Source organism: Schistosoma mansoni, chromosome 2 (genome assembly GCF_000237925.1).
Source record: "Schistosoma mansoni strain Puerto Rico chromosome 2, complete genome".
Lineage (NCBI taxonomy): Eukaryota > Metazoa > Platyhelminthes > Trematoda > Strigeidida > Schistosomatidae > Schistosoma > Schistosoma mansoni.
The window spans coordinates 17457158-17481834 of NC_031496.1; the positions used below are offsets into that span (position 1 = coordinate 17457158).

The 24677-nt window shown below is 36.1% G+C and overlaps 2 protein-coding genes across 2 annotated transcripts; both read left to right on the plus strand.

Moving 5' to 3' along the window:
• Positions 1–419: 419 nt before the first annotated feature.
• On the plus strand, positions 420–24677 carry Smp_169030 (putative aspartyl-tRNA synthetase; the record flags this gene model as incomplete). The annotated part of the gene is made up of 4 exons (XM_018795925.1): positions 420–422; positions 2103–2537; positions 11369–11533; positions 24075–24677. 4 exons carry the CDS (start codon positions 420–422, stop codon positions 24675–24677), a joined length of 1206 nt encoding a protein of 401 aa, XP_018650189.1.
• Positions 17684–17830, plus strand: Smp_172760 (putative aspartyl-tRNA synthetase; the record flags this gene model as incomplete). The annotated part of the gene is made up of 1 exon (XM_018795926.1): positions 17684–17830. One exon carries the CDS (start codon positions 17684–17686, stop codon positions 17828–17830), a length of 147 nt encoding a protein of 48 aa, XP_018650190.1.

The following is a 24677-nucleotide window of genomic DNA, read 5'->3' on the forward strand; positions in this document are numbered from 1 at the left end:
GGTTCTTCTCGTCTAACCTAGCCGGTTTAGTCCATAACACCATATAACAGCTTCCACTAAATCAATCGTGTATTTCGAACATACTTGATTTATATACAAACAAACCTGACCACATTATACCGTAAAATAGGAAATGGCAATTATACAAGATCAAGCCAAAAAGTGGATGTGATCGTAAGAGACTGTAACTAATAAATTGGGATTAACTTAAGAAGAGTAAATCATATAGTGGTAGTCAATAAGTCAAAAGTAAGCATATAATAAGAAGAATATAAATATACCTATAATATAGTTACTTAACAGTTATCCAATAAGAATATATGTAGAAGAATATGTGTAATAATAGTCCATAAATGATTCTTAGCAGCTACCACTCATTTATTCTTCGTTAGGATATAACAGTTTTTATTATACTTTCCATGGTAAGGTTATTTTAATGAACGTTGAAAAATTGTTAGTAATTTTGAATACATTAAATATATATTTGGGTACTTATCAAAGTTTCCCACTCTCTTTTCTGTAATAATCTGTTGTTAAACATTTTAAAATCAAGAGTCACATTAATAACTATTGATTGTAGTTTCATTTGAAACTATACAACTGTGTGTTTTCTGTATAGTTTGAATCATATACTGTTAACATGTTATTTTGTAAATTTCACATACGTGTACATGCATCAATTGTTAATCGTTTTTGAGGTAGCTAGAAAATAAAGTACATATTGTAAAGAGAACATGTGCTAATTTACTTTTATTATTACTATTTTCATTACTTTCATTTTATTTAATCATACCATTTATGCTATAGTGAATCGACTAACAATCAATTCCATGTATGTATTCATTGTATAATACTGTTTAACTGTCTAGATTATTCATATTGTCAAAGCCCATTACTAAATGTACTGTGTATAAATTATTTTGAAAATTTACCAACTTCTAAATGAAATTAAGTTATTTTGCACTTGTTATTAACTTTATATGTTTACCTTTAGTTATGCTGAAGATCTTAGTGTGTGTGTAATATAAAATTATTATTGTTATTATTATCACCATTATTATTGTGTATGTTACCCACTTATTTTACAATAGGATTACAACTTCTCCATTATTTCTTAATGTTGATCCATCGAAAATTTAATTTACCAACATCATTGTACAACAATTATCGCTTGTATTTCAAAAATATTGTCTCAAATCGACATAAACAAAATTTTCCAAATATTCAATGCAGATCTAGTTATTCAGCTAAAGTAAAAGATGCTCACTCAATAGTATTATTGGATACGACAAAATGTAATGAGAATAAAGTGATATGTAAAAATGTCAAATTAATTGGATGGGTTCAATCTGTTAGAAAGCATAAATCTTGTGTATTTTGTAATATATCGGATGGTTCTTCACCTTATGATTTGCAAGTAAGGTATAGTTTCTTATTCATTATTTTTCTTGTCATATTATACCATTGTTAACTTTTTTGTCTAATTGGTATGCATCAGAACTTATGTCAGATAACGAAGTAAAGCTAAGTTTCAGATACTTGGTTCTCACTAATGATGTAATCGATTTCCAGTTGTACAGACATGTGTTTAAACTCCACCTCACACACTAAAGTTTGGATACTTGTTTGTGAAGTACGGATTTATGCAATCAGCTATGGTCTGCATCATTCAGCTTATGGCTAGTGATATCATCTTGTTACACAAAATAACGCAGGTGAAGCGTGGTTAGACCATGTAACCCACTAAGTGTGAGTTAATGGCTCTGACCACTAAACCATTACTTCATTAATGTGCATAACTTGATCCTATCTTTGTTAATACCAACTTTTACATAATATTTATAGTCAAGAGACAGTTTATTAATAGAAATACGGTTACTAAATTTTTTAGTAATATTTGTAGCGTTTTCTATCTACATCATAGTTCATTTATTTTCGTTTATGTATAAATAGTATAAATTCATCCTCTTGGTAGTTGAGTGAGAACCTTAACCTAAATGTTCATTTAATCTTGACAGATTTTTATTTCAAGGTATTTATGCAGTTTTATTTTACATATTCACTTTTCTTGTACTTATTGTCTATCCAATATTGCATTTCAGGTTGTTATTTTGCCTAGTGAAATTACTGATAAGATAACCGTTGGTTGCGCTTTGTCAGTTGAAGGTGACATCTATCATATTCCGAATATTCTAAAAACATCTCAATTGTCAATTGATAAACCTACTGTTCAGTGTTATGGTGAATTACGCGCTAAGATTGTTAGTATTTTGGATACTGAGAATCAACTTGGAGAATTACAACCTGAAAAGTCAATTAACAGTGCTTCTCTTCCTTTTAATCACAGTGTTCCCACAATAAATCAAGGGATCAGTTCACTCGGTCGGCATAGTCCACGACCTGATTTAGGAGTTTTACGCTCAGTTGAAGCATTATCAATGCGTCATCGACTACCTGAGTTTGGCGCAATGCTTAGAATGCGTGCCCATATTAAGCGAATAGTTAGAAAAGTGATGAGTTCATGTGACTATTTAGAGGTATGTTTTGTGATAAATTAATAATAATAAATATTTCATTAGTTATCATGTGTTAATTTGATTGGTTGAAATATGACACTTCTACGTATTTTTAATCGTTCAGTTGATTCAAAATTGCGTATTGTTGTATACACTGGAACTCATATTGATAAGAGATTCTTTAGGATTCAGTTAGTCTAAAGTAAGAAGTAGTCTAGACTTCTAATCCACCACGGTTCACTGACAACACTGGTAAATATTCAAGGCAATCACTTTTCTAAAATTTAATTTTAAAACATACATATGTATCAAAATTCACTTGGTGTTGCTTGCTTGTATCTTCCCATTGTTGTTTAGGACTGCAATTGATCAGTCTCTTCTGGCATATGTGCATCCTGCGTGGATTGCCTCGATATTGCCTTAAATCACAAGCTTTTTAAGCAAAAATGAATAGTGGCTAGCAGTGGAATACAGGATGAGCGTTTCGTCCTATTTCGAACTCGTCAGCTGGATGTACCTGCATCGCAGAGTTGATGTGTCGTATTTCGAGAAGATCTTTCTTAATTTGTATGCATAAATTTGTAATATGGTAGTGTTGTAGTGGTCTTTATTCGATAAAAATCTTTAAACTTCGTAAACAGTTCGTCCTGATAACCGTTACTATATAATGTCCCAAACGGTGTATAAATCAGAAGACGAGTGCGAAGTGTTGATCACGTTTATTATTGCACGACGCACAGATCACCGAAACCACAGCACACGAAACAAGAATGAAAGGTTAGTGCCGAAAAGCAAACGAGCGAGTGAGCGTCCGGGTTCGCTAGTGAGTTCCAATGAGTAGGATTAAGATATACACGCATATACATAGAGAAATGAGTAAATCATTGAATCAATTAAGCGACTAACATTAAAGCTAGCAGAATGAATATACATGTAGGCGGTAAGCAATGCTCAAGCATACATATTCATGCAAGCACAACAATAATGAAGGTACAATGGTATAGATAAGTTGTTATTGTACGAATGACTCTGTCCGTTAAATAAGTTAACAAAAGGACTTAACTCAATTTAAATGTGGACAAACTCACTTGCATGTGAGTTGCTATAGTATCCTACTACATATTGTTGACTAATCTTTCACCAAATAGGATTATCAATTATTTAAGTACATTTTTTTATTTGGAGTTTTTAACAAGATGGACATCATCTTTGATCGATTTATTTCAGTCTGTTTACTTTTTAGTGTGGAAATATTATTCTAGGAAAATTTATGGTAAAATTTTATACTTCAATCTTAGTTAATTTTACATAATAAGTACAGCTTCTTGTCTATAAATTCTGTCTTAATAATCTAGATAGTATACGTCTTGAGATACGGCTTTGCTTGTATTGCTTTCATTTATAAGAGAAGAAAATGCCTAAACGGTTTCATTCAGCCATATATTTTGTTTGATTCTTATCGTGAAGCGGTAGTTTGGTTACTAAAGGATTTGGATCTCAACCAATAGGTCCCAGATTCATACCTCAATTCACCTTCTGTGATTAGGGCAGTTGGGTAATGTTGCAATTGCTCATACAAATGGCGTGGCTCAAAATGGAGTACATATATGTGTACTTGGTCAATAAGTCGATCATCATAATAAATGCAACTTATCATGTTCCGGTACATGTTTACAATTCATGAGTTGTGTGAAGAAAATATACTATTATGGAAAAGTATATAGATGGTATATGACTTTGCAAATCTTTTCATCTCGGCTGTAAAATTTTCTTTATCAATAAAATTGGTTTCTTGAAGAACCTGACTAACTAGGTTAATCGAAAATCTTCAGTCTATGAAGCTTTATCGAGTTGTGTTATTACTCCTACCACAACTAATAATGTTTCCAATCAAAATAGTATTGAATATGTGCAATGTAATTTTGTTTGTAAATAAAAGGTATGTATCATCAAAGGTTGAAATATATCAAAAATGTTTTACATTGAAGGCTATTATTGTATGGTAGTCATAATAATAATAATAATCTATGAAGCTTTTAAACTGAACTTGGAACAGAAAATATTAAAAAGATATTTAGATAGAAATGATTTACATTTTTCTTGCTAAGTTGATAAATCATACAATCATGTTTCACGCTTTCTTTCATCAATGGGGGTGTACGGATATTGAATGAGGTCAACATGTGTTGATTGAAATATGTAGGTACAGTAAGATAAGCTTGTTCACCACACGACAACATGCCCAGTACTGTTTGGCCCAAACACCATCGCGTTATCCATTTATCTAGGAAGAAACTCGTATCCCGGATCCCGCTGCTAGCCACCATCGATCTCTAATTATAATTACCTACTTCCTTACTTAACTCCGCCTGTAGCTCTTCTCGAGTTACTGCCGGTTCCAAGCCCGGGTAATGGAGGAGGGTTGTGCATGGGGTTAGCGACTCCATCCCGTAGAAAAACTAACTCGCTAAAAAAGGCTAACCAGAAAAAATAATTCAAACCATTTAAACTCTGCCCTGGGAGTTGAAAGAAGAATTATGACGCCTCATGATGAAAGCCGAGATTTTTCGGAAGTCTCGAGGCCGATGCCCCTTCTAACAGCCAGAGCAACACTCTTTATAGGTACATGGAACGTCCGGACAATGTGGGAGACTGGGAAGATCAGTCAAATAGCAATGGAAATGAGGAGATACAAATTGGCAGTACTTGGAATCAGCGAAACCCATTGGACACAAGCTTGACAGCGAAAGCTAGATACAGGAGAGTTGCTGCTGTACTCCGGTCACGAAGAGGAAAATGCTCCACACACTCAAGGAGTTGCTCTAATGCTGTCCAGAGTAGCACGAAATGCGATTGTAGGATGGGAATCTCATGGATCCAGAATTATCAAAGCATCATTCAAGACAAAGAAGGAGGGGATCACAATGAATATTATCCAATGTTATGCACCCACCAATGATAGCAACGACGACGACAAAGATCTGTTAGACTTGAGGCAGCAATCAATCATAGCTAAGTGCTCAAGAAAGGACCTGACCATCCTGATGGGAGCTCTAAACGCTAAGGTCTGAGTGGACAACACAGGATATTAAAATATAATGGGACGGCATGGACTAGGAGAGAGAAATAAGAATGGGGAGAGATTTGCAAATCTGTATGCATTCAACAAATTGATTATAGACGGCACAATATTTCCACATAAACACACACACACAAGGCTACATGGATCTCGCCGGACCACACCACAGAGAACCAGATAGATCATATTTGTATCAACAAAAAATCAGAAGGACAATGTAAGATGTAAGAACCAGGAGAGGGGCTGATATAGCTTCATATCACCACCAACTGGTGGTTGCCAAGATGAAAATGAAGCTAAAAAAAACACTGGAAAACTGGGAAAACAACATTACAAAGGTTAAATACAGCCTTCTTTCGAAATACGAACTCAACCAATTCAAGATAACTCTCAACAACAGGTTTCAAGCTGTACGGGATCTACTGAAAGAACAAGAAAGTACGATGGAGGACAACTGGAAAAAGGGTTCAAAGAAGTGGTAACTTCAACGTGTTAAGAGGTTCTGGGCCGCAAAATGCATCATCATAAGGAATAAATCTCTATGGTAACCCTTGCCCCTAAATACACTGGTACGGCTGAGAGTGGAGAGAGTCCGCTCTCTCTCTCCAAATGCTCTCACATGGCCACGCGTATATAGCCTCTGCCAGGGAAGTCCTACTCACTGCTTTCTCGTGGCGGGGGTGTTGTTTACGAAATTGAGAGGACAAAAAGCGAATGTCCGGCGCTTTAACCGGGTTAGTAGACACGGAGGATTCACCTAGGGGAGTTGGAAAACCCTGATTCCAAACAAATGGTGCACATAGACTCCAGTATTCTGAGGGAACAAATGGCGTATGAATCAATCGTTGGTCATCGGCTACCATGGGACTGCATCTCCTTACCATACTCCACTGCCTTGTGGATCAGATCTTTAGGTCAAAGGCTCCGGTTGTCGCCCCCTAAGAAAACCACCTGCTTCGGTTTGGGAACCCGGACGGTATCACAGCCCTCACGCAAATCAAATGAGGTTTGTGTGGCGCATATGTATCTGGTGCCCCTTTGTATCAATATTTATGTGTTCAAATAAATATATCTGGTGCCCTCCCTGGACAAGATTGAAGAAAGAAAGAACAAATGGACAGCAATTAAAAACAGTCGAACACGAACAGAGAAAGTCAAGGCGCAAGCAGAGTACGCAGAGGCAAACAAGGAACTGAAGAAAAAGTATTAAAGCCGTCAAGCAGAAATACATGGGACAACGAGCAACGACAGCGGAAAAAGCTGCGGGAAAAGGGAATATCAAACAACTATTTGATACAACGAAGAAACTAGCAGAGAGATTTCAAGATGGCCATCAGACAAATCAAGAGCGGGAAAGCGGCAGAACCTGACAATATACTAGCTGAAGCTTTGAAATCAGACATTGAAGTAAGTGCAAACATGCTTCACCTTCTATTCAGGAAGATCTGGGAAGAGGACCAAGTGCCAACGGACTGGAAAGAAGGATACCGAAGAAAAGAGATCTGAGCAAATGTGAGAATCACAGAGGCATCAGTTTGTTGTCAGTACCAGGAAAAGTTTTCAACAGAGTATTGCTGAACCGGATGAAAGACGCAGTAGACGCCCAACTTCGAGATCAACAAAGGAAAAAGCAATATTCTCAAATACAACACGGAGAACACCAACCTAATCACACTTGATGGCGAAACTCTGGAAGAGGTGGAAACATTCACGTACCTGGGAAGCATCGTTGATAAACAAGGAGGATCGGATGCAGATGTAAAGGCGAGGATTGGCAAAGCAAGGGCAGCATTTCTACAATTTAAAAACATACGGAACTCAAAACAACTGTCAACTAACTTCAAAATGAGAATCTTCAATACGAACGTCAAGACAGTCCTACTGTACGGAGCTGAAACGTGGAGAACTACTCCATCCATCGTCAAGAAGGTACAAGTATTTATAAACAGTTGTCTACGCAAAATACTCAACATTCACTGGCCGTATACTATCAGCAACAGCCTGCTGTGGGAGATAACATATCAGCTCCGAGCTGAAGAGGAAATTAGAAAAAGACGTTGGAAGTGGATGGGACGGTGTTATGTGTTCCTTGGCCTTCCTCTTCCCTTTGACCTTCAGTATTCCATGTGAGGGCCTGCTCTGTGACTCGGGTGCTTTCCTTAATGTGTGTCCTATCCACTTCCAGCGATTCCCGATTTCTTCCTCCTCTGGAATCTGGTTTGCTCTCTTTCACAGTAGGTTGTTGCTGATAGTGTCTGGCCAACGGATCCGAAGTATGTTGCGTAGACAACTGTTAATAATCTTCTGCATGATGGTTTTCGCAGTTCTCCAAGTTTCCTCCTCATACAGTAGAACTGTCTTGACATTTGTGTTGAAAATTGCGACTTTGGTGTTAGTTGACAGTTGTTTTGAGTTCCAGATGTTCTTCAGTTGTAGATATGCTGCTCTTGCTTTGCCAACCCTCGCCCTCACATCTGCATCTGATCCACCGTGTTCATCAATGATGCTGCCCAGATATGTAAAGCTTTTTACATCCTCCACAGCTTCTCCGTCAAGTGTGATTTCATTGGGGCATGCTGTATTATATTGGAGAGTCTCGCTTTTCCCTTTGTGTATGTTGAGACCTACTGTTGTTGAGGCTGCTGCTACACCGGTTGTCTTCTGTATTTTTTGTTGAGTATGCGATAGAAGAACTAGGTCATCTTCGAAGTCTAGATCGTTCAGCTGCATCCTAGCTGTCCACTGTGTCCCGTGCTTCTCCCAGATGTTGACGTTTTCATGATCCAGTCGATCACCAGGAGAAAGTGGAAGGGTGTGAGTAAGCAACCTTGCCTGACACCTGTCTTTACTTCGAACGAGTCAGTGAGTTGTCCTCCATACACGATTTCGCAGTTCAATCCATCATAGGAATTTTGTATGATATTGACTATCCTCTCAGGCATGCCGTAGTGTCGAAGAAGCCTCCATAGTGCTGTCCTGTCTACGCTATCAAATGCTTTCTCGTAGTCAATGAAGTTGATGTAGAGTGATGAATTCCATTCACTTGATTGTTCCACAATGATCCGTAGTGTTGCGATTTGATCTGTACATGATCGATCCTTACGGAATTCAGCCTTGTTCGGTGTCTACGGAGTCCCTCGTTCTGCTTAACAATACCCTGTTGAAGACTTTTCCTGGTATTGAGAGAAGAGTGATGCCCCTGTAGTTATCACACTTACTGAGATCACCTTTCTTTGGTATCTTGAACAGAAGTCCTTCTTCCCAGTCTGTTGGTACTTGTTCTTCATCCCAAATCTTGCTGAAAAGAATGTGGAGTATCTTTGCAGTTACTGCTCCGCCTGCTTTCAGTGCTTCTGCTGGAATGTTGTCTGGTCCCGTTGCTTTCCCTCTCTTGATATGTCTAATGGCCATGCTGTTCTCTTCAATTGTTACTGGGCCAACATCGATTGGGAGGTTCGTGGGTGCTGCTTCGATGTTGGGTGGGTTCAATTGGGCTGGTCGATTTAAGTGTTCCTTAAAGTGCTCTACCCACCTGTTTCTCCATTCTTCAATGTTGGTGATTATTTTGCCTTCCTTGCTTTTCACTGGTCGTTCTGGTTTACGATAATTTCCAGCGAGCTTTGTTGTATCATACAATTGTCTCATGTTTCCTTTTCTTGCAGCCTTTTCCACCATTATTGCTTGTAACTTAGTGATATTATTGAGGCAGTTCGCATGGGGTTTCCATTTGCCAAAGGAGATTGATCAATCATAGTCTTAAAAATTAATAGGAAGATCCAAATAATCAATATATATGAATCAAAATCATCCCGTTACACAAGCCGGTGTGTATCTGGACTCAGTAGTTGAGTGAATAACTTGATGGCGTTTGGTGTGAATATTACGGAGCTTGAGTTTCAGAGTTAGCATCAACTCTGGGATGCAGTTACATTCAGCTGACAAGGATAGAAATGTTTAATATTTTATACTTAGTCCACTAACACCATTTCAAGTTTAATTGTTAGGATTCTACCAATCAGCACGGAACACTAGGTAAGAATGGGTTTTTTCCAGTGACAGTGATCAATGTTCTCAGCTGTTTAAAGTAATATGTGGTTGCCGCCAAATGTGATTGCTAATGTTTAATTTCATAATTATACGTTACCAAATAGTCCCAAGTCGAGATAGAAATAGCTGTTTTGTTTCCTATAACTTCCAATAGTTCATTGACTGATATCTCGGTCCGGAACAAAAGCTGTGTTGATATTTAACTTATTCCTACCAAATTACACAACTACAGTAATGACTAATATTACTAAATACTGCTGTATTTGTTTATTTATCTTAAAGTCTTTTATATTCATAATTTTTATAAATGCCATATATGCCTTGAATCAGTGAGACCGTTTGCTTGCTTTTTTATCATCATGAAGAATTATAGAATGATTATTGGAAGTAGAGAATCAGTCTTTTCGCTTATTAACCTCTCTGACTGTCATAAAATTTGACAAATAATCTTTTCATGTGAACATTTATTTGTTGTCATTGTAATTACATCTGACTGTGGATTCGCTTGGTCTGATGAAAATATTGATTTAGGTATTCGGGTAGCTGGTACTTTATACGTGTTCCGTTGGTTGATCCCAGAGTAATGACCAAATCTTTGTTTGTGTTTTCTGTTGGTTAAATTACAATTTTCTCGATAAAATTTTCTCAGCAATAAAATACTAGACAAACATGACATTGGTCACCATCCAGTGATCAGTCACTTATATAAATGAAGATTTGAATCAAAACCGTTTCATAACAATATGATTTGATGCATTTTAATTTTTGTTTCCACTAAGAAAATAATAATGACACAATTCTGAAAACTTACACACATTCATGTATGTCTATTGCGTAATCAAATTACCCGATTGCTCAAATTGCATTAGTTTGATGAATTGTTTTCAAACCATATAAATCATTGATTTGCTGAAATTTGAGTACCTAAACCAATGAACCATAAGACAATTATTGTAATTTGTAATAATTGATTTATGTTAATACACAGCAAAACTAATTCCTATAAAATACCCATCTACTAGTTTAAATTCCTTCTTAAAAGTACAAAATTCACATTGTTTGACAAAGAATAATATTGAGTTAACCTTTTTCTCGTTTCGGTGGTTTTTTAGAAGAAAAACTTTGGTATTTATGGTATTTATGCATATCTCTCAATGGTTGCGTGTGTGTGTTATTGATTTCTTTTATTGGATTCTATTTGAAGTTGACTATTATTTGTTAATAGTGTAGTGTAGTGTAGTGTAGTGTGTAGTGCTTGCTAACCGACTCGGGGATTTGTAAATCAATCATCTTATGCGTTTAATAATTTTTAGAGAGCAACGTTTTAGTCACTTTTTTGTCTTCACTAACCTGTGTAAATGTTTACATTTAAAGGATGAGACTTACTATGCTTTCATGTAGATTGACACTCAAACTTAGTGAATAATTCATTTGCCTATCCGATAAATTACTTGTTGCAAAATTACATAAACTCAGTATTTGGAAAGGATAAATTTGTCAAGTTCTTTCCAGTTAATTCAGCATAACACTTGTGTTGATATGCTCAGTTGTCAAAATTTATTTTGATGTTATAAATCTACTTGTAATTTTTGTGGTGGGATTTCCGTTTGGTCCCTTAAAAATGTTAAATCACTGCATGGGGTCATTAATTTTCAAGTTTGAAATGTACAGAAAAGCTTAAAAGTTTTGCTCAGTATCTTTTTAAAGTAACATTTCTACATTTCAGGTTGATACTCCAATCCTCACTTCAACAGATTGTGAAGGTACTGGTCAGATGTTCGAAGTTCAAGCACCTGCACTTAATGAGACTAGGGAATCTGATAGTTCAAGTGTATATTTAACCGGTAGTGCTCAAATGCATTTGGAATCTCTTGCTTTGGGTTTAAGTAAGGTAAATAAAACTTGCACTTTCTATTTTGCGACATTTTAATCTTGTTGTTATACGTTGGTTTTGTTCATCCAGCTCAGAGAACAAAACTCCATCAAAATCATCCACCTGAGCTACAAATCACCATCTCAATATATATATATATATATATATATATAGAAGGAGAGCGAAGTAAATTCAAGATTTTAAATTAAGATATGAGCTTCGCTAGTGATCGTATCCCAACCAGTAATTTACATAGTACCAACTTGATACTCTCAATCAAGCTGTTATCAATATTCTGAAGAAATCCGGATTCCACATTATTCGTCATGTTTTATGGGATTGACTTTGACATTAAACGAGTAGCATCATAGTATAAACCAGTTTGGAATTTCACCAAGTTATTATTATTTTTTAGGTGCAAGATTTTATTTGTTGTAGATCTTGTGGTTTATGTTATCCAGTAACAGACCGGTTATTTGAAGTTTGCTATGTAATTCCATCTCAACATTGTACTCCATGTTTTTACCAATCTACATTTTGTTTACTTAAATATGCTTAATTGATTGTATTCTAATAGTTTAGTTTATATGTTAATTCTTTGTTTACTCAGGTAAATATGAGATTATAAGTGTTTCTAATATTGTTATGTACTTCTTGGTCTTAAAATGTCAGACCATTTTGAGATGATAGAGATTTTGAGCTTAGGGAGAGGATTTTAAATGCGTTTTGTTCTCTGAGCTGGATGTTTTATCCTTGAAGTTTTCATTACCTTTCTAGACAATTTAATCCGGATATGATTTAAAAAGAACCATTTATCATAAATGACATAAATTCGTCTATGGACTATCAAGGGTATTACTGTTATCAAAATGGGGATCAAACCAAGTGTTCAAAGACAGTTTATTTTCTCACGTCCCATCCGTAACCTTGAAGTTACATTATTAGAATGTACAGACTCACTGAATTTGTATATGATAATCTGAACTGTTTGCGTTTATTTATAATAATTTTTTTCAAGTGCTTTTGGCAAAGATTTCAATTATTTGAAAGTTTATACATCAGCTAGAATAGATGATCAGCAATAAATTAGCTTCCCCCTTTTTTCTAGAACTTTTGCCGGAAGTGTCTTATGATGTCGAGTCTGAGCACATTATTTTTAAGCTACTATGTCTGTAGGATATTGTATGTATAACTAAAGTAGTTCCTGAGGTAAAAAAGATGTTGTTAATTGGTTAGTGAGGCTTTGAATATTTTTGACTAAGATGACTGGGACGTGTGCTATATATGTCAACCCATCACCTACTTCGACGTGGAATGTTGGCCGCCGTCAGTCAGTTGTAATAAATCTAGGGGTGATCAAACCTAGACGTGACACCAGTCAGTGAAATCGTTGACTATTAATTGTCAGGCTAAGAGTTCTTGGTCGGGGCCCACATGAGACCATCTCAAACAGTCAGTCGGTCAGCCACAATGTAGGACCAGGCACACATATGTATCGGTCCAAGTTACCATACCTCATTAGCACAACAAGGTGAACACCAAATTCATAGTAGTTAATTTAGTGGTGGTAGTATATAAAAGATAGGTTGTAAATAAGGATATAGTATAGGAAGGAAGAAAGTTATGAAGCAATTTTAATCTCAAGGTTTAAGGGAACACAGAGAGTGTATACACCTACGCCATTGTGATCGATTCTGTGCCATGTCATACAGAGTCTCCAACCATTGGTTATGATAGTCACGCGGACCCCAACCAAGTAGTCTGCATCTGCCAACATGGCTCAGGTTAGAAGTTAGTGACTTCAAGCACTGATGCCACGTTTCGGTTTGGCCGCCCCTAACTATCTTCCAACCATCGCCAATACTAGTCAGCATAGCGCATCGTGGTAATCGGTGTTCAGGCATATGTAACACGTGGCTTAACCATCTCAGTCGATGAAGATTCATGACCTCATCAACTGATTTACTATCATTCCCTAATACCCTGTGTCTAACCTCACTATTACTTACCCGATGATCCTAACAGGTGCTGGCAATATTTCTAAGACAGCTGTCATAAAATACTAGTAACTTACGAGTATCTTCTACCCTTAATGACCACATTTCACAGCCATAAAGTAGAACAGCGAACTGCTGCGCAATTTACTCGTCCCTTAATTGATCGATGGACGGACATCTCGCCTTTGCCATAGGTGACGTAAATTGGCAAAAGCCAAACCAGCTTTTCGAATCCGTGCTGAGATTTCGTCAGACACCAACCCATTAGGGCTGATCAGACTTCCAAGATAAGTGAAGTTGTCGACGCGTTCAACTACTTTATTCCCTATCTCTAGTTCAGGTGTTGACGCAGGCCAGTCCTGAAGCAATAACTTGCATTTAGGGGGGGGGGAGAAACGCATCCCAAACATCCTTGCATTGTTACTCAGTGCTACCAAAAGACTCTGTATTTTATCAGCGTCTTCATCAAATAGGACTATTCATCTGCGTATTCCAAGTCGATAAGTGACCCTGTTGGTAGAAGGTCAATTCCTGAAAATTCAGTCGATGAGAGTGTTATTTCCAGCAATAGGTCTATGATGTAGTTAAACAAAAATGGGGATAGTGGACAGCCTTGTCGGACACCATTTGAAATTGTAAAATCAGATGACAGTTCTCCATAAGCTCTGACTCGACTAGTAGTGTTTGAGTAAAGAGCCTTCACAAGGTTTATGTACTTCTCAGGTACACCTTTCAATGACAGACAATGCCACATAACCTCTCAGTTTACAGAGTCAAATGCTGCTTTTAAGTCAAGAAAAACTATCATTGTCGGACGCTGGTAAGCGTGTCTGTGTTCTAAAACCTGACGAATAGTGAATATGTGATCGATACAGCCATGACCAGGTCTGAAGCCAGCCTGATTTTCTCGTGTTTATAGTTCACGAGTCTTAGTTAGCCGCCCGATAATTATTGAGGCTAGTATTTTAGATGCTATATTAGTCAAACTAATCCCTCTATGGTTATCACTGAATGATTTGGACCCCTTCTTATATATTGGGACAATCAGAGATTGTGACTAGTTGGATGGGATTACGTCCAACTCCCAGATTTTAGCTAAAATATCAGTCAACCTAATCGCTGAAATCGGACCACCATATTTAAAGACCTCTGGAGCCAGTCCATCAGGACCAGTCGCTCCTCCTCGTTTCACATTAGTTATAGCCTTTTGAACTTCAACTAGAGTTGGGGGACCTACTTCAATGTTCCATCCAGACTGTTTAGGAATAGTGGGTAGTTGTGCAGTAGCTGAAGGCCAGCTGAACTGCTCCTTAAAGTGTTCTGCCCATCGTTCTAAACGTCTGGGCTGAGAGCAGATAGGGGTTCCGTCTTTTTCCGAGATTGTTCACTTACACTTGACTTCTTGATTCCAGTTTCTTTTATTAGTCTGAATAGTTGCCTGGTGTTGCCTACAGCCAATGCCCTTTCCATTTCTTTTGCTTTCGTTGCCCACCACTGCTCACGATCGTCCCTTAGACTTTTGGTTAACTTAGATCTGATTTGTTTTCGCTGTTCATCGTGTTCAGAGCCTGATGGGATAAGTTTACGCGAATCCATCAATGCAACAGACTTAGAAGAAGTCCATTGGTTTTTTGGAACCCTTTGGTTTAAATTACTAATAGATGTTACTGCTGTTTCCACAGCTGTTCGTATGTCTTTCCAAGCAGCATCTGAGTCAGTCTCGTTTACAGAAATGCCTGAATGTGAACTCAGTTGTTACTGGAACTTACTTTTGACTTTCTCGTCACTCAGTTCAGTTTTAATGGGTCTGGTTTTCCTGCGTCTTGTGAGGCGCAAACAAATGCGTGCTCATATTAAAGCGTGATGAGAGTCTAAACATGTATTCCAGTACGAGCGACAATCTTCTGTCGAGCCTCTCCAGCGAAAACTGATAGCAATATGGTCTATTTGAGTTCATTGTTGGTTTGGTGCAGGTGGTCGCCATGTTAGACGATGTCTCTCGTTATGCTCAAAGTTAGTGTTTGCTAAAAAATAAACGATTGTCTGAGCATAGTTGCAACAGACGATCACCATTATCTGTTCTCTGAATTGGGATACTAAAACACCGACCTAAATGTCTTTCTGTTTGATTTAAGCTATCTACCTGGGCATCAAAGTCACCTGCTACGAGTACTGTGCCTGAGTGTTTAGCTTTTTGAATAAATTCATAGAGCTTTCTGTAAAAGTCATCTTTCACTTCATCATGGCTGCAGTCAGTGGGAGCTTAGGCAAAAACGACGAAAAGGCAACGACGTGTGTCCCTATCTTTCCGAGTTCTTACGGAGCCATTTAACCGGACAGCACACAGGTGACTGTTAACGGGGATCCACTATAGTAGTGCTTGTTCTGCTCTCGTACTAAGTGCTATACCTACACCTGCCAGCCCACGAGAATTAGCCATCGGGAGTGTGTATCTCGTCGGTTCTCCGTTTTGGAGAGGTGAGGTCAAGTGAATGACCACACTAGGATCCTGTATGCTTGTTTCGGAGACAGCATACATCAATGGCACGAGATTCTAGCAGACCTGGCACAGTGTTTTGCGCACTAGAATCGTTGGCCATGGTGACACTTGAGGAGGAAGCAGGAAGAGGAAGTTTAGTGTTGAACGTCGATGTAGGAGGAATAATAGGAATTGAAGAAGGAGATTGATTAGGAACACGGTGATCTTGAGTGTTGTTAGAGGTATGAGGGTAGTTATCACTTCCCGGTCGCCCACACCGTGGAAGAGTTCTTTTAGAGGTACCTGAAAAGAAAATTGGATCAGAAGTGGTGTGAGTGATCTGAAAGCGTGACCGCAGTGCCCAAGGGACAACTGCTTGAGGTCGGTCACACACAATGTTTTTGTGTTAGCTCTGTACTTGTTGGGAGCTTACCGCCGGAGACGGGTATTCGTGGGATAAGGCGAGGTGTGCATTTTTAGGATCGACTTTTTCTAACTCCACTCCTCCTTGTGGGAAGGCAGCATCGCTATTATGCTGGTTGTCTGAAGGAGACACCTTACTGCCGTTACACCTCTGTACAGTCAGCAGTACAACTTCGGACCTTGGGTTTGCTGCTTTTAATCTTACCGCTCTTCAACCGGTCTGTCTGGCACGGTAGGACCTTGAGAAACGATTGTTCTGGCCAATATAGCCCGATTGGTTCATCAATATAGGCAAGCCCGACTACCACGTCAAGGTAGCAGCAACGGTCAGGTCATTTCAAACAAATTCTACACGATTATTTTAATGGATAGTTGGAAACATAAGATGATGGGACGTAAAATATTTCACTTTTTGTCTATCCGTAGATAATTATTTTAAAATTATTTTATATATTTTATTCCATGAATTCATCCCTCTCTATTCTTACCATTTTTTTTATTACTGATACTACTTCTAGCTTGTTATTTATCTTAATAACTTTATCTCGCTCTACTGATATGGTGTGACAACACTGGTCCGACCTACAATAATTTCATTTGAGTAAACTAATTATTGCTTGGTTGTTACTTTCTATGGATGCTCTTCATAGTTTTTACCGTGGGCTTTTTTGCATAAACACTGAGAGGCTTTTTTGCGATTCATGTTAAAGTTTTCACCATTTAGGTTATGTATATAAATAATAACGGTCGTGAGCAGCGTATTTTTTTAAAAAAACTTTCATCATAGCATAAGATCACCCGGTTGACCAGAACTAAAGATCTTCCTCTTTTCATTTCATGACTCTCTAGTATAAGTCTTTGATTTTATATTTGTCCGAATCTGCTATCATTGTCTCATTTGACTAGCAATTTATCAATCAAATAATCAACTGAAATTTAATGATTAGGTTTTCAAATTTTAGTTAGTTTGCAAGATAAGTTGACGTGTGGTTGGTGGAGATTTGTCCTCTTTCACGACTCGATTAAACTGACAAGGTCTCTTTAAATACAGCAGTTTAACAGTATATCCAACAAAGATCCATAGTGCTACCTGTTACATTATCTAGAATTACAGATATTTTAAAAATAAGTACTTTTTCTTTATTACACACTCATTGGTTGTTTTATTATTTTATTTTTCTTTATATTCAAAATAAATAGGTTTATACATTGAATCCAACATTTCGAGCTGAGAATTCAAATACAAGATATCATCTTGCAGAATTTTATATGCTTGAAGTAGAGTCGATTTACTTAGATAATATTGATTCATTATGTATAGAAATTGAAATGCTTATTAAAAAGATATTAAATGAATGTTTAGAAGTTTATCCTATCTCAGAATGTAATGAACTCAATGCTTTACAAGTAAGTTAATTTTCATCTGTATGTGTTATTTATTAAATTTATGAATATTTGGTGTTTATAATGAAAATTTTCTAAATGTTTTAAAGTAATTTCTTTCTTACAAACTTTGATAGTTAAGTGATTTTTCAATTTAAGTTGTTTATGATTAAGGTTTAGTAGTTTTGCTTTACAGACAGAGATTATGTTTGAATCTTGATCAGAAGGGGTTTTGTGGAGATTTCATTATTTTTTTCCCGGTTGAAATCATGAGTCAATTGAAGCTAGACCACCATGCAAAACCTGGAAGCACTGGACGGCCGTTTTGTTTTATTATGGGACTCCTCAGCAGTGAGCATCCACGATCCCACACTCGCGAGATTCGAACCCAGAACCTACCAGTCTCGCGCGAACGATAACCACTAAACCACTGAGCTGGCATTCAACGGTGTTAATGTCTAACTTCAACTGATCCACGAAGTTTGAGCAACCGTTCACCAAATGTCTTCAGTGAGTTGTTATCTCACAACAGACGTGGTTGAACTCCACTGGTCACTGCTTCCCACTAGAACTCCATGACATGTATCTTGAAGTCAGTCACTAGTGAGCATATGATTATAGATCAAAAGGGGTTTTATGGAGATTTCAGTACTTTTTTCATAGTTGAAATCATTAGTCAATTGAAGCTCAGTGGTCTATCGGTTAAGTGCTCTCGCGCGAAACTGGTAGGTCGTGGATTCGAATCTCGCGAGTGTGGGATCGTGGATGCTCACTGCTGAGGAGTCCCATAATAAAACAAAACGGCCGTCCAGTGCTTCCAGGTTTTGCATGGTGGTCTAGCTTCAATTGACTCATGATTTCAACTTCGAATCTTGAATTGTTTTCTATTCTGAATCTTTAATTTCATCTTAATTTAGGACATTCTAACGAAAATTCTCGACCATAATACAAATGAGAATCACTGACACCATTGGTTGACCATTCAGTTACTAGAACCATTCATTTTTTATCCAATAAATTTATATACGTACAATTGTTTCCCCTTCAACAAACAAGAATTATAATATTGTGTACTTTCTATTGTTTTTAGTACAAAAGCACCTTTGAAAGTTTCTTGGTTTCCTTATTGTTCTCAACCCAATGAATTTGTGATAATTCTTAAGTTCCATCAGGTCATTTCACTTTCATTATGCATAAAATCTATTTTAGTTTGTGATTAATAATTATATATACATATATGTATTTTTTGTTTTTTATTATGTCCCTTCTTTTATTACTACAAGCAATATGTTTTTTTAAAGGTAAGATTTATTAGTAGCGCTATGCTTTACTGGTTTCAACTAAATTAAGTCAAAAGTGAATAATTCATGACTTCCTACTTTAGCTGTATTCCACACATACACACAACAAATAAAAATTGACGCCTAGTACTAAAATACATAGTTGAATAGTTTAAAGAAATCTATTTCAAAGAATTATTGTTCAATTTCCTGGGGGGCAGTTTAAACTATTGAGTTCAATCTTATTATTCAGTCAGTAAAACTAATTATTTGTTTATTATTAATAATTGGGAATAAATGAAATACCAACCAACAATATTGCAACTGTAACTGCTACCTTGATGTAGTAGCTGAGGTTGTATTTTACGATTGTCCAGTCGAGTTACTTATATCTTGTATACTTTTTCGTTATGCTCAAACTAGGTCAGGTAAGTGGTTTGTAAGATGGTAGTGTGAGACTCAGCAAATCTATGAACGTATTTGATTGTGTTCTTTTAGTTCATGTTTTTTTTCAGAAACCGTTTTCAAAATAAAACAATTTTATTATTCAACACTCCTACTGTCCGACAATCCAATGAAAATATTTAATTTAATGAAGATTAATTATACAATGATTGTACAGTAAAGCATTTCCTTGTCAGATCACATAATCTTTTGATGATGTATAGATTTAAGTGGACTTATTAATTTCCGATCATTTGTACTGGTCACCATTTTCGGTTGGAACTATTGATAGTAGTTTCTGTTGCTAAATACGTAGAAGTAGATCTATTTCTATTTTTTTACTAACTGGATAATTCTGATTCATGCAGTGAACTTGTGAACATACTTTGACTAACCATGGAGTGCTTTTCTCTACTAGAACTTGCGTTGCTGTGATGGACATTTCAAAATATTGAATAATTCTGTTGAATGGAGTGAACATGGATTTGTTTACTTTTCTATGCCTTGTTTATTTAGTTAACTTAATCGTGAACGGAGTAAGACTTACGCTATAACGTTCGGCTTTAGTCTGTATAACATCATGTTCAAATAACATGATTTGAATTCCGTAAGAAAATAGTGACTCCACACATCACAAAGTTTTCTCGTTTCATACCTCAGCAGGTGTTTAGCATGTATACAACAATTCCTGTGTAAATTATTTACCAGTAACTAATTATTTCGTTACATACTTTACCAGTTTGGATTTATCTATTAATTGTTCGCTTACTTTTATTGTTCTCCGTTTCTGTGAATAATCTTGAGTGTTATTATTGTTGGTTTGTCCTCCAATAACCATAACCGTGCATACTATAAGAAGTAAAAGCAATCTTTTATTTCTATTCGATCTCTAATGAAACGTAAATGCTATTCTAATTCCTTTATTATTATTGTTGGGGCGATCCTGAAAACTTCTCGCAATAGACAAAAAAGACTCAGGAAACATTAAGAAGCATTTTATCCAATCAGCGTTTGATTATAAGTTTTGCTAGAAACATCGCGAAAATGAAAAGTCACATGTAGAGTTTCTGATTGACTGATTACTACACTACTACTATGTTTAGTAGTATTCTAGAAGGACTCGTATATTTTGCGCCTTTTCTCTCGTGTTCAAGTCGCTGTGTAGATTTAGCTTGACGGTGACGAGACTAGCTTAGGATCTGAATATAGTGTTCAATTAGCAAGGCTTATCAATTATTATCAAGTTAATCCATATGAATAAATGTTCAAAATCTATTTCTGATCATTTTTAAATGTTTAATAATGAAATAGTTTTGTTCTAATAAACTTTTTGTATATTTTAGTCGGTTGTATAGAAATTTTCTACCATTTACATTTATTTCATTCATTCTTTTTTATTGTTACATTAGTTGTTAGTTACATTTTTGTTTATCCAACACACAGTTTGCATACTTGTGTATGTTTTTGTACTTAAAGTTTTAGGCATTTGTAAATATGTAAGTTTCTAATAGGAATATGTAGTATCCGTTTGTTTTATGCTTTGGTATAATTTCTGTATTCAAGTAATAATGATAATATTATTGTTAATATTATCATTAGTAGTACTAGTAGTAGTAGTAGTAGTATTTTATTCCCGTAGAACAAATGTTTACCATATCCCACATGCCTTATATTAATTCTATAATCACATTAAATATTTTAAGATAAGGGAGATAAAAAGAGCAACAGAATTTACTTGATCCAGTTTGTAGATTAATATGTTTTACCATTTCATGTGACTGTATAGTCTCATTATCGACTACTCAAAGCTTATTATCATTGATTTACATGATATGATATAGTTTCTTTTTTTTTTCTTTTGTTTAAATTGGAGATATTTTGATTGATTTTGTGCTTTTTGTATGAAAGAATTAAATTCACATGGCTTTATTATTCTTTAACAATGGAATTCACAGTATATTTTGAAAAGTATTTGTTTCTTCTTTTTTTTAATTTCATGATCATTATTAACAGTTAGTTACTGATTTATAAAATGTGTAATTTTTAATAGATTTATGCATACTTAAAGTTAGTTTTTATACGAAATTCAATATTGCAAGTTTATATTCAATGAATAAGTACTAAACTTAACTTTTATAACTCGTAGCTTGGGGAGAAAATCATTCGGTTATCGTCGAGAACTTTGTGACTTTGAATCCTGTAAAACCTTCGTTTGTATTACTTACTTACTTACGCCTGTTACTCCCACTGGAGCATAGGCCGCCGACCAGCATTCTCCAACCCCCTCTGTCCTGGGCCTTCTTTTCTAGTTCTATCCATTTTTTGTTCATTCTTATGTCTGTCTCTATTTCTCGGCGTAATGTGTTCTTTGGTTTTCCTCTTCTCCTTTGACCTTCAGGATTCAATGTGAGGGCTTGTCTTGTGACACAGTTGGGTGATTTCCTCAAAGTGTGCCCAATCCACTTCCAGCGCTTCTTCCTGATTTCTTCCTCCGCTGGAATCTGGTTTGTTGTCTCCCACAGTAACTTGTTGCTGATAGTGTCTAGTCATCGGATCCGAAGTATGTTGCATAGACAACTGTTAATAAACACTCGTATCTTCTGGATGATGGCCTTCGTAGTTCTCCAGGTTTTCGCCCCGTACAGTAGAACCGTCTTGACATTTGTATTGAAAATTCTAACCTTGGTGTTGGTTGACAATTGTTTTGAGTCCCAGATGTTCTTCAGTTGTAAATATGATGCTCTTGCTTTGCCGATCCTCGCCCTCACATCTGCATCTGATCCACTGGGTTCATCAATGATGCTGCCCATTTCTTTCGGATAACCAGGTAATACTGGTTACTAACTTTTATATTTACTGTATGACTCAAAGCTCAGTACGAACAGCCTGTACTTCGCTTGAAAAAAAGTTATTGCCTAGAATTTTACTGTGCTACATATATAGCTCTTTAACAGTATGCATTAAATATCAGCCCTACTCGACAAACAGGTTTGTCTTTTCATTATTTGAATGAACTTGGTATTCTTCAGCGGAAGTGGTGATTTTCATAGTGAAAAAGTAATCGTTGAGACTACAATTTATGGGCGACATTTGAGGGACGCTAAAGTGATCTTGAGAATGTTCATCTACTTACTAGAGCTAAATGACGGTTATAAACCAGTGTGATGTCTTAGGATTGTGATTTACGGTTGATAATTAGGGTTAGGAATTAGATTTAGGGTTTTCATCACGAACTGACATCAGCTAAAGTGACAGAACGCCATTTCAGTCAGTCAGTCACAACATAGAACTTCCTACGTACGTACATCAGTTTGGGTTACCATACCACATTAGCACAGAAATGCAGTTGTCGATTCAAATCCCATAGTGGTAAAAGTAGTAAGAGTATAAGCATTATGTGAAAGATAAGGGTTTGAAGATGTTGTTCAAGGAGTATAATCCAGTGCAATAAATTTGGAAAAAGCCATATGTATAAATAAATTCTCACCAGAATCCAAGACTTGTTATCCTAGGTTTGACTGGTACATCCATAAATTGTACTCTCTCCAAATAATCTATACATAATCAAAGTTTGGTTGTTAAAATGCTTGATTTCTATGAGTTTTAATCCGAATAGAATATGTACAAATACGTTTACTATCGATGTGTCTTATGCTTCTGTGAAATATACTTTAGCTATTATTTATTCAGTCATATTTTATATAAATTCCCGTTACACAGTATAATACCTTATGGCTTTTATTGTCTTTCCCATATAAAATGTAATGATTTACTTTATCTTCAAGAATAGCGCCTGTTTAAATGTCGTTAGAAAGTTGAGTCGACTAGCACATATTTTTCAATTTCATAATACTTTTCGATGGCCTTTTAACGGAAAAATCTAAATGTATGAATATATTTATTTTAAAGTGTAAATTTGAATGAAACTATGTGCATAAAACTAACTTTAGTATAATACAACTGTAAGATATAAGGAAACTTAAGAAACCTGTTAGTCTGGCTGCAGAATATATATATATATATATATATATATATATGCATTACGCAATGGTAAAACTTAGTCTCTTGATTAAAGATTTGTTAGTGTAAGCAGCCGTGTACTCTTTCTTTATTTCATGTTATTTTCCTCTAGACAGAAAGATTGAACCGTGACTATAAATTGTGAATGATATGTAAGAAACTAAATGTTGATTTCCTACCTCAGTTATAATTTTTGATAATAATTGGTTGTTGTGTTAACCATAGAAACATCGACTAAATTTTCATTTCTATATCTATGCTTATTTGTTTTTTTCCTAATTTTAAACGTTTCCGTCCCTAAGATAAGGATATACTCATATACTCATAATTTTTTTAACGTTTTGGACTAATCAGTTAGATATGTACAAAATATTATTGCAATTTTTTATCAATTTATACTGATATACACACTTGACTCAGAAACTTTATACAGTTCACAAAGAGGGTTTTAAGATTTTTAAGGAACTTTTTTTTCCAGGGCTGATTTTTCGTTGATTCTCATTTTCTGATCCTTCGATTTTCTTACTTTTCAGAATGATTTACTGTTGATTCGAACATTCCTTGGTAGTCAATCTGAATCTGATAGTCATTGCAAACGTTTGCTAATTGATTCTGCTCTGGAGCTAAGAGATGTTTTGGAAACAATGCTGAAACAACCGTTTATTCGCATTTCTTATTTTGAAGCCATGAAGTACTTGAATAAAGAAATGGATACAGTTGATCTTACTACTTCAAGACCTCGGGATCTGAACAAAAAAGAGGAGCACAGAATCCTAGATTGGGTTGGAGGGAATCGTCCTGTCTTTATTACTCATTTTCCCATGGAACTTAAACCATTTTACTGTCAGTCAGTTGACGGTATTAAAGCTGAGTGTGCTGATTTGTTATTTCCAGGGATCGGTGAACTAGTTGGGGCCAGCGTCCGTGAGAATGTTGCTTCTCGTTTACAAACACGCATGAAGTCCAATCGTTCGACAAATCAGTCGGATTGGTACATTAATTTACGTGGTACTGGTAGTGTTCCTCATGGTGGTTTTGGTCTTGGCTTTGAGCGCCTTATGCAGTTTGTTTTGGGGATAGCTAACATTCGAGATACAGTAGCATTCCCAAGAAATACGAATAAAATTATTTTCTAA